General features: G+C 38.2%; 1 protein-coding gene across 4 annotated transcripts; it reads right to left on the bottom strand.

Moving 5' to 3' along the window:
* Window positions 1–2,198: 2,198 nt before the first annotated feature.
* TCEAL7 (transcription elongation factor A like 7) lies at window positions 2,199–4,099 on the bottom strand. 4 transcript variants are annotated; one of them, XM_081125802.1, is made up of 3 exons: window positions 4,027–4,099; window positions 3,413–3,521; window positions 2,199–3,108 (listed from the first exon to the last, which is right to left on the bottom strand). In XM_081125802.1, the coding sequence occupies exon 3, from the start codon at window positions 3,089–3,091 to the stop codon at window positions 2,789–2,791; it is 303 nt and encodes a 100-aa protein (XP_080981928.1). In that variant the 5' UTR covers window positions 3,092–3,108; window positions 3,413–3,521; window positions 4,027–4,099; the 3' UTR covers window positions 2,199–2,788. The 4 variants fall into 4 exon arrangements, with proteins under 4 accessions (XP_080981928.1, XP_080981927.1, XP_080981929.1 ...); XM_081125801.1 differs by having other exon boundaries at window positions 2,199–3,105; XM_081125803.1 differs by having other exon boundaries at window positions 2,199–3,105; window positions 3,413–3,483.
* Between the last annotated feature and the right edge of the window lie 7,506 nt (window positions 4,100–11,605).

Genomic DNA, 11,605 nt, shown 5'->3' with positions numbered 1-11,605 from the left:
AAAGAAAGAAAGAAAGAAAGAAAGAAAGAAAGAAAGAAAGAAAGAAAGAAAGAAAGAAAGAAAGAAAGAAAGAAAGAAAGAAAGAAGAAAGAAGAAAGAAAGAAAGAAAGAAAGAAGAAAGAAAGAAAGAAAGAAAGAAAGAAAGAAAGAAAGAAAGAAAGAAAGAAAGAAAGAAAGAAAGGAGGGAGGGAGGGAGGGAGGGAGGGAGGGAGGGAGGGAGGAAGGAAGGAAAAGAAAGAAAGAAAGAAAGAAAGAAAGAAAAAGAAAGAAAGAAAGAAAGAAAGAAAGAAAGAAAGAAAGAAAGAAAGAAAGAAAGGAGGGAGGGAGGGAGGGAGGGAGGGAGGGAGGGAGGGGAGGGAGGGAAAGAAGGAAGGAAGGAAGGAAGGAAGGAAGGAAGGAAGGAAGGAAGGAAGGAAGGAAGGAAAGAAAGAAAGAAAGAAAGAAAGAAAGAAAGAAAGAAAGAAAGAAAGAAAGAAAGAAAGAAAGAAAGAAAGAAAGAAAGAAAGATATCGATGTTAGAGACACATCTATCAGTTGCCTCTCGCACGCTCCCCAACCAGGGCTGGAGATCAAACCACAACTGAGGTAGGTGCCCGTGACCCTGATCCGGAATCGAACCCACGGCCAATGCTCTAACCACAGAGCAAAACTAGCCAGTGCTGCATTTTTAATAAGCACTCCAGATGATTATAATGTAAGGAGCTGACTTTTTAAGAGGTCTGTTATACAGTGTTGCAATAATTTTATAGACTGAATTTGGAGAATGATCCCTTTCCTATTTCTCTAGAAATACATTGTTGCCAATTTTATGCAGTCAGAAGAAAAATACTGTGTTTATATACATATGTATATAAATACATATACTTTGTAAGACTAAAATATATATACACACAAACATATCACACATATACACTAAATATATAATACACATATATGTATACACTAAAAGTATATATTTTTATATATGTATGTATATGTAGTGTTAAATGAGGATATAGCCCAGTTCCCCTCCCCAGTCAGTAGAAAGGTGTCTGCCTGGCCAGTGGCCACAAGGAGCAGAGAAGCCCAGATCCCAGGGTTTCCCACGTCTTTGCTGGCTAACAAGCTTCACCAGACCCTCTGTTTGGCCTTGGCAAGCAGGCTGGTCCCAGCAGGGCTCCCTCCCCCTCTCCTCTGCTAGCTCCTAGATAATCCCTTGCTTCACCCAGGCTGGGTACAGAAACTCACCCTACAGGCCGCGGCCAGGTCATTTCCAGATGTAAGTAATAAAAGCTGTCTTTCCTCTCTGGTCGCCTGCTGTGTTTTTTTCAGTCTAGCAAAGAACAGTGTGGCTCTCCCGGGGTTGGAACTCCTACAGTACAATATATTTATAAATGTTATATATTAATCTCACAAAGAATTTTTACATGTTTCAGCAGGGGAAGGGATAGAGATTGTTCATTTAGATCTATTTCCTGAATCACTTTGTACAATTTACATATGCCCTGGAGACTTCTGAACCAGTAAGGCAGGCCTGCCTGGAGCCTTCAGGGAGGGATCATGTTGCAAGAAAAAGGAGACAAACCTTAGATTTAGAGCAGAAACTCTGACTACAGCATCTTTTACTCAAGCTTCTATCCCAGTTCAGCTCTCAAACTGAACTCATCATGTCTGACTCCTATGGAGAAGAGGGATTCGGGGATTGAAAACAGAAGGGGCTGTTTTGCTATGAACTCTGCAAAACATTGTGACCCAAGCATTCCTGGAACAACCCCCACCTGTGTTAAGTGTCACTGTAAAGTATAGACAGAGGCTTCAGAAAACAGAATGGGGAGTTCAACTCCCTGGAGACTCCAGTTAACTCAGTGGGGACTTGGCACCCAACTCCAGAGCCCCATCAGCAGTGGGGACAGCAAGAGAGCAAAGGAACCAACAGACATGGCAGGACCCAAGGGAGGGAACAGGGTGGAGCTCACCAGCAGAAGACTGGCATGGAAGCCCCCACCTCCTTGCCTATTGGACTTATTCCTAAACACAGGTTGAGTCATGCCAGGGCCCTCCCTCAAATGACTGTTCTGTAGTGGGTTGGGATCCTGAATGCAGAGGTGGGAACATTGGCCCACCAAGCACAGCTGAGTCCCCTTCTTTCTTCCCCATAGCTACCCTGTGAGGCCAATGTTTTCTCCATGAAAGACCAAGTCTTAAGCAAGTATGTCTGTAATAATTGCCAATTTTATTCCTCTAGCTAAGAGATCAAGAGGTGATTTAAAGTTCTAAGAGTGTGTTAAGTGTTTCACTGCCCTTCGAAGGTGATTGACAAGTTCTTTTATTGTGTCTGTTCATTTTAGCTTTTTGTGACACAAGTAAAAGACACATACACACACATATATATACTTTGTTTTGTTTTGTTTTTTTGGAAAATGAGAAGATCCAGATAGGTAAAAAAATAAATAGGTACAGATCACACAGAGAGTCACTGTTAATGTTTTGGTGTATAATAATTCAGACTTTTTTTGCATTATATCATATATAAATGTTCATTATATATGTATTGTATAATGTTTTGCAAAGTATTGTTTTTACTTTACAATATTCAATGAGCATCTCCTCATGCAAATGAATGAAACATTCTATTGAATGAGATTGGGTCAAAAGATGAGATGTTGGTAATAACAGTCATATGTAAATTAAAGGAACATTGAATTGGAGTAAAATGATAATAAATATTTAGTAAGAAAATGCAGACCAAAAGAACCCAGTGGTGGCGATATTAATAACAGAAAATAGTTGAATTCAGGGGAGAAATGCATCAAATGTGATAAGGACGGTCCCGGGAATGCCTATGGTTAGAATGCAGAGCCCTAAACTTCTTTCTCAGACCCCTTATCTCTTTCAAGCAGCTTTCCATCTCATCTCCCTCTCTTGCCATTTCTTCATTATTAAAATGCCTATAATCTATGTCCTCTTTAAATTCCTCGAGAGACTGAAGCAGCCTTTGCCTAAAATTCCCTTCAGTTTGCTGGCGTTCAAATTCTCCATAGGGGCATTTTTCTTCTCTCTTTGGCATGCTGCACTTGAGTTTCCCTTGATTTTCTTTGCAGGGTTTTTGCATGATGTAGTTGTTTCCTGCTTAAGTTCAGAGAAAAAATGTAGAGTAAGATTGCTTGTCAGTTTCTCTTTGAAGCAAGATGCTGGCCTAATCCCCCCCCTCCCCCAGCCCTCAGAAGTCTGAGATTTCACCCCTATCTACCTCCCCCTCCTTAGCAACCCACTATTTATCCAGCCGACAAGGCTAATAGCCTCGCCGATGGGTGATGGGTGGGAGAAGGGGAGCAGAGGAGAGTTAGCTGTGAGCCTGCAAATTTTAACAGCTCTGGCTCTTGCCAACTTCCACCCTCAGAGACCCCTGGCTAAGTATTTCCCTCAAACTGACCTGTAACAATTCGGGATAATTTCCTCCTCTTTTCCTTGCCTCAAGATGTCTGTGAACCCAGATACAAGGACCTGCAGACAGAAAGCAAGGGGGAAGGGAAGGGGCCAACCTAGGGGATTCACCAGCCCCAAAGATAAGATGAACGTTATTATCTTGAATCCGGGATCCTCATAACCATCGTTGCCCAATATTTCCTACCTCTTGGTTCCCCATCAGTTCCTGTGCTTCCTGGATCTCTGTCTCTACCCCCACCCCCCACCCTAACCCTTAGGCCTAGTCCTTGCAATGCCCACAGTTCCCTCCTTCCCCAACCTCTCAGGCTGGCATTGAATGAGATGAATTCTTTTATATTTATCTCTAAATTTCCTTCAATGGAATTGGAGAGAGAAAGATAAAGATAAAGGGAAAGCTTGCCAATCGGAGAGAAGCTGATTATTTCTAAACTGTCCTTGAATCTCTGGGTGTCTTTCAGGAGACTTCCACCTACTTCAGCCTCCACCCCTCCCTCCTTTCAAAATATGCAGTTATCTCCAATGAGTCTGCAGGAATTTGGGGAAAACCATTAGATTCAGCCATCACCACCCCTGGGAGTCCATCGGGTCCCTCACACCAACCTGCTGGGATTTAAGGAATTTATATCCTCCTCTTGGCCACAAGGACCAACGCCTGCAGGGACGTAAGGAGCTGGTACCCAGAGCAGAAAGAAGCCGGAGAATAGGGGAACTTCACAGCGGCTCGTGGTCACGTGAGGATTACGTCATCCTCCAACTGGTCCCCATCTTCCCCTCCCACCAGCTGTGCTGCAGAAGTGGAACGGTTAATGAACCTCTCCCACCACCACCACCGCACCCCCACCACCACACCAGGCCCTGTCACTCATTTTTGTCATTGTTCATGCCAGAAGTCAAAAGTAGCTTCTTCTTCCTGTGGATAAAATTCGCCTTTCTCTGATTACCAGAGAAGGGTGCATCTTCCCATAGTCATATTAACCTTTGTTACTTTTTTAGTGGCTGTGTTGACAGAAAGGATTAGTCATCCTCTTCTAAGCCACAAAAACAGAAAAGTAATACTCTTCCCTGCACCCCACCCCCCACCAGTCACTAATAGCCATCATTTCCTTTGCAGTTCAAGTCTTGAAACTGTGGATGAAAAGGGGCCACATGCTAACCTGACAAGTTCAGGGGAGTCCTGCATGGTGGCTTTACAAACTCAGAGACCTAAAGTAACCACTTACGATGGTCTGAAATTAAAACTTTTAAACTAAAAGCAGTTCGTGGTGAGTACTCATGTCCTAAAGCAGTATTTTTCCCTAGTAAGGGTCAATCTTCACCTTAATTAAGCCTGTCTGTTGTCTTTTTGCATCTAGGATAACATACCTGATAAACTTGCCTTTGCAATAATAAAGTAATTTTCTTTTTCATGGACTCCTTAAAGCACCGGAGCAGAGACCACAAATCCCCTCATTGGTATCATGTTAATTGTTGACTATTAACTATGCTGTACCCACCTATGTAAAACAAGGGTCTATCATTTTACTTTTATGCAATCCCAGAGGTCTCCCCCACTTTGCTTTCTCCTGCCCCCTAATCTACCACCAGTGGATTTCATGTAACCCACTTGCATCTTCTCTTTTGATTGTAATGTATAAAATAAGGTGTAAAACTGCCATTTTCTGGAGCATTTTCTCAATCTGTTGAGATTTTGCTTCCCGGCAATTGTCAATTTGGCTCAAATAAACTCGTAAAAATTTTCTACATGTTTGAACGTTTCTTACGTTGATATAACAAAACTAGAGCAGGTAGGGTAAATTTAAAAAGTCAATGATTGAGCCCGGCCAGGCATGGCTCAGCGGCTGAGCATCGACCTAGAATCCAGGTGATCAGGGTTCGATTCCCGGTCAGGGCACAGGCCTGGGTTGTGGGCTCTATCAATGACTTTCTCATCATTGATGTTTCTATCTCTCTCTCTCCCTCTCCTTCCCTCTCTCTGAAATCAATAAAGATATATTAAAAAATAAAAAGTCAATGATTGAGATTTTGCTCCACACCTTTGTTTTGATTAATTCCTATCCTTTTCCATAAACTTATTGTATTCTTTTAATAATCATAAATATAATAGCAATAATCAGAAATACAATCTAATATGTACAGTTGGAAAAAAGACTCAAAATGGGAAGATAAAAAGGCCCAGCCACCTGTTTCTACTGCTGAATCATATGATAAATATAGACCCTCCAGGCAGACACATTTTTTGGAAGTTTGAACTGTACAGAGCAGCTGGACAGGCTACCTTTTTGTAGCACTGCTAGGTAAGTGAAACACTTTTATTAGGTGTGCTACTGAAGCCATAATTCCACAGTACCTTGCCCTTAGATTTTTTTCAGATCTCAAAAGTCAGTCATAAAAATTTACTAGTTCAATCTCAGTATCATGTCCTCTTTCCCAGTTTGTACCATGCCCTTTTAGTTCCTTCAATGGTGTATTCAAAAAATCCTACCTTTCCTCAACACTATTATTCAGAATCAAGTAGTTTTTCATCTCCATTTTATTTATGTTTCCTTAGACCTTATTCAGCTACAATGGGAAATTAAGAGCACTCACAGAAACTAGCCACTTTTAGTCATTTATCACACTAAACATTTTGTTGCTAAAGATTTTGATACTAATCTAAGTGTATTTGTTGCTGTTGATTTGTTAGCTTGAAACAGATGCAACAGAAAGAGGGATGCATTCTTAAAACTTGTTTTTAGGAAGACTGTCGCTCATTATGAATGCAAAGTTGTTGCTAACCAGTTTGATGTAAATGGTTCCAGAAAATACTTTTAAAAAAGGAAGAGGTCTTAAAAAGAATGAAGCACTGTTGTCACAGTTATTAAGGAATGGTTAGTTGTGATAGAGGACAAAGATTTGTTGGTGAGGTGGGGAGCTCCTGAATCCTTTGTGAATATCAATAAGGACCGATATAGCAAGGAAAGGTATTCAACAATTAGAATGTATGACTAAAAATTCTGGTTTTATGTGAGTGTAGATGAGTAGGATGTTCCCTATGCTGTTACTGGAGATATGAAATGGTACAATGATTCTGCAGGCAAATCTAGCACATCTCAGGATTTAACTAAGTAATTAATAAGGAACATGCAAAAAAACAATGGTGTAAGATTGCTCACCAAAATTTTTTATCCTTCAGCAAAAATATATTGAACACTTGATCTTTGCATGAGCTTTGTTGGTGAAAAGCAACCGTATTCTAGAAAAGAAAAAGCAACAACTTGAAAATAACCAAAATGTTCACCAATCTCCAATAAAACCTAGTTATTCATGCAATACAATAGCATGTAGCCACTTTAAAAGCTCACATAGATCTAATATATACTGAAGTGAAATGTTGCCAAGATACATTGTTAAGAATAAAAAGAATACAAAATATAAAAAATATATATACCATACTATCCACTATGTTTATCCCTGGATAACGGAATTAGAGAATGATTGATGGGTTCTTATACCTTCAGAGCACAATGAAGGGCAGTCACAGTGCTTTTTTGTATGTCTACTGATATGCGTCAGTTTGGAGGTGGATGGGTAGGTGGGGAGAACACAAACATCAACTACAAAGACATGCATGGTATTTGCCCTCTAGAGATTTCTGAGAACCTCACCTTTGGTGATTTCCTGTTATATGCCAAGCATACTGCCCAAAGGTAGTGTACTCCAGTGGGCTATCTCATGTGACCTCTTGCCAGCCTATGAGGTAAAGATTGTTTCCTACACTTTACACATGAAGAATCTGATGCTTGTTCATGATTATAGAAGAGTTTATCTCCCTGTGTTCTTTCCTCCCTGCCCATTTGCCTTAATTGTCAGCCATTTCCTGTGGGGCCCATATCTAGGCTTCTTAACAGCTCCTTGATGGTCATGAAAATACATGTTGAATGAGAACCCAAGAGTACCTGAATGTGTGGGGGTTCCTGACACAACTTGAGATGCAATATTTTAAATTTAATTATATATAGATATTTAAAACAAATATTTAAAGCTGACCATCAGAACCATTTTGAGAATGAGAAAAAGTTGGCAGATGAGCCTTTTATTCTAGGGTAATCACAAATAGATGCCTGCAGCAAAACAGAACCAATAGGAGACTATAGATAGATTTATTTTGAGGAATTAGCTTTTGCAATTATGGAAGCTGGCAAATTCAGACTCTGCAAGGTGGACTGGCAGGTTGAAGACCCAAAAGAGCCAATGTTGCAGCTCAAGTCTGCAGGCCATCTCTTTGGCTTGGGAGAGGTCAGAACATTGCTCTATTCATACTTCCAACTGATTGGATGAGGCCCACCCACATTATGGAGAGCAATCTGTTTTACTCAAAGTCCACCAATTTTAAATGTTAATCACATCCAAAAATACCCTCACAAAAATATCCAGAATAATGTCTCAGTCAATAGTACAGTCTACCTTGGGTAAGGAATAATTAGAAAAAAGAAATGCTGTTGTTGGCTTAATATTTTAATATTAAGGCTTTATTTCTCCTTTAACCAGAGAGCACTTTCTATGTTATCTGGGCTTGCATGAATAGCACTTATAGAGTATGTTTTCTACTACAAAAATTAATTAATTATAAATCAGAAACATACAGTATCTAGAAAAAAATACCAATATTTTAAGTAACACTTGTAAATAATCCATGGGTCAAAAAGGAAATTATGAGGCAAATTAGGAATATTTCAAACTCAATGATAACATATCAAATTTGAGAATGTTGTTAAGACAGTGCTTAGAGGAAAATCTGTAGTTTTAAACACTAACATTAGAAAAGAAGAGAGATTTAAAATCAATTATCTAAATTTCCATCCACAAAAGTTAGAGAAAAAAAGGATATTGTACCCAAAGTAAATAGAAGGAAAGAAATAATAACAATAAAGGCAGAAAACAATGAAACAGAAAACTGATTTAAAAAAAAAAAAAATAACAAAGTTGGTTTAATTTTCAAAAATCAAGTAATGCACTTCACTTATTATCAGAATAAAGGAGAAAAAACATTATAATTTTAGTAGATGTATAAAATATCTGGCAAAAGTCAACACTCATTCATGATTTAAAATAAAAATCTCAGCAAACTTTTCCAGTGATAAAGAGAATTTATAATAATCCTACAGAGAAGATTAGAAATAAGGGCAGGATATTCACTTTCATCACTCTTACTTAAGATGCACTTTAATTGCAGACGACATGGCTTTTTAGAAAAAATTCTCACCTGAGGATACGTATTTATTGATTTTAGCAAGAGGGAGGGAGAGAGAGGGAAAGAGAAACAAGGAGAGAAACATCAGTGTGAGAAACACCTATCTCCATTGTCTCCCTGACGCGCCCTCACTGGGGTTCAAACCCACAACCTGGGTATGTGCCTTGACTGGGAATTGAACCTGTGACCCTTCGGTGCACCAGATAATGCTCCAACCAACTGAGCCACGCCAGCCAGGGTGACAACATGACTTTTTACAATGAAAATTCTAAAGAATCTACAAAATGCTACTAGAACTAATTGAGTTTAACAATGTTGTTAGAGCACACAGCATAAAAGAAAAGAGCACAGATCATAAAAGAAAACAATTGCACAATTGGATTTCATAGTCCAGAAATAGACCCAAACATATATGGTCAATAGATTTCCAACAAAAGTTCCAAGATATCTCACTGAGGATCCTTGATTTTTATCTTACATCATACACAAAAAATAATTTGAAATAGATCATAAACATGAATATAAAACCTGAAACTTCTAAAATAAAACAGCAGAAAATCTTTGCAATAATATTGAGGTAGGCAAAAATTTCTTAGGTTAGACAAAAAAAAGAGTACAGATCACAAAAGAAAACAATTGTACAATGGGACTTCAACAAAATGAAGAACTGATTTTTGAAGGACATTATTAAGAAGATAAAATGGCAAGCTGACAACTGGGTTAAAATATTCACAGTACTTATAGTTGATGACTAGCTTGCATCCAGAACATATATTTTAAAAAAACAAAACAAAACTCCTAAAACTCAAAATAAGAAGACAAACAACCCAATTAAAATTATGCAAAATATTTGGATACAAATTTTTTAAAGGTAGATATGCAAACTGCCAATAAGCACTTGAAAAGATGTTCAGCATTGTTAGTCATCAGGGAAGTTCAAAATAAAACCTAATTAAATGATTCAAATTACAAAAACTAATAATGTAGAGGACATGGAGCAACTGGAACTCATATTTTGCTGGTGAGAAATTTTTTTAAAAAATCCTCACCTGAGCATATCTTTTCCATTAACTTTTAGAGAAAGAAATTTCTATGTGAGAGAGACACATTCTCCTGCATGCACCCGACAGGAGCCCAGATCAAACCTGCAACCGAGGAATGTGCCCTTGACTGGGAATCAAACCCCCAACGTTATGGTCCGCAGGCTGATGCTTTAACCACTGAGCAAACCTGCCAGGGCGAGAATTTTTTTTTATGTTCATCTATATTAATTTCTAAAGTGCAACCATTCTGGAAAACTATTTAATTACAAACATATACTTAACCATAAGACTAGCCATTCTATTCTTTATTTACTCTCCATAGATAAAAATATGCTTCCACAAAAATATTTGTACATACATTTTCAAAGCAGTTTATAAAAGCCTATTATTGGAAACAATCCATCAACATATGAACAGCCAGAGAGGAAATGAGGCCCTTAGTCCAAAAGTCCTTTAGGAACTAAATCCTGCCAACAACCTTGTGAATTAGAAAGTGGACTGTCCCTTGGTTGAGCCTTAAAATGAGAATGCAGCCCTGGTCAACACCTTCATTAGAAGTTTGTGGAAGACTTTGTGGGAGAGCAACCCAGCTAAGCTTTGTCTAATTTCTTGACCCATGGAGACTGTGAAATAATACATGTTTGTTGTTTTAAGCCACTAAGTATTGGGGTAATTTGTTATGCAGCAATAGATAACTAAACATATACAGTTGAACAATAATAAGGAACAAACTATTGATGCAGGCAATAACATGGATGAAACCAGGCGCAGAAGAATACTTACATGCTTCCGTTTATACAACATTATTGAATAGGTAAAACCTATTTATAGTGATAGAAATCAGATTATAATTTCCCAGAATGAAGTTTGTTGGGGTACTGACTGCAAAGGGGCATGACTTTCTGGAGTAATGGAAATGTTCCATATCTTAAATGCAGTATTCATTACGCTGGAGTATACACTTGTCAATATTCACCAGTCATTTGAAATGTACTCTTCATATGTGTGCGATTTATTGTATGTAAATTATATCTCTAAAAGTTGTGTTTAAAAAGCAATCAAAACAAAAACAACAGCACAAAGTGAGCCTAATTCTTCTGCAAAACAAGGAAACCATTTTAGACTGTAAAAGGCTATACAGGAACCCCTTAAATGTCAGAGCTCTGTAGCAGTTTTATCCTAGATGGGTATTCCATGTTGACTGAGTGAAAACCACAATGAAATCTTGAATAATTTCATGGAATGGCAAGACAAAGAAATGCAGGACTAGTTATAGAAACTGGGAAATCACTGAGTTAATCCATTTGATAGGATTCTTAACCCTGATCTTGTTTATCATGAAGTCATTAGGAGACCCTGAAATTTCACTCACCATCGTTACCCTTGCTATCATGCTATGATTCTTGAAAAAGTGTCTTAGATCATATTCATATAAAAAAGAGAAAACTTGTAAGTTTTAAAGCATTTTTATTGCAAAATATAACCCAGAAACATTAAAAATGTATAGGTTAATGAAATAGTATAAGGAGAACACTCCTGTAACCATAACTCAGATCAATAAATAGATCTTTTTCAGCCACCCCAGAAGCCTTTTTATGTGCCTCATCTTAATTGAAGCCACCCCTTTCTCCCTGAAAGTAACTAATATCCTAACATTTGTAACAATAATTTCCTTTCTATACTTTATGGTTGTATCTTCCAAGTGTGCAAATGGGACACTATAGTATAGTCTTGCTCTTTAATTTTTTTCTATTTGTTTAAAGTCTCTATTAATGTACAGGTTTTTTTCCTCCATCTCTTTCTTCTTCTTACAAATTAACTGTGGAAGAGTTTGGGCTGTTTAACCACAGTCTGGATTTTGGCTAGCTGCCTCCTTATGTCCAACCTGATCCTCTTTCTTCTAATT

The sequence above is a fragment of the Miniopterus schreibersii genome (genome assembly GCF_964146895.1).
Source record: "Miniopterus schreibersii genome assembly, chromosome: X".
NCBI classification, from domain to species: domain Eukaryota; kingdom Metazoa; phylum Chordata; class Mammalia; order Chiroptera; family Miniopteridae; genus Miniopterus; species Miniopterus schreibersii.
Note: the sequence above shows the minus strand (reverse complement) of the source record. Positions and strands in the feature narration are given on the sequence as shown.

Bases quoted from the DNA above. Each gene is read 5' to 3' on its own strand.
- TCEAL7 (XM_081125802.1), bottom strand. From the start codon at position 3,091: ATGCAAAAACCCTGCAAAGAAAATCAAGGGAAACTCAAGTGCAGCATG.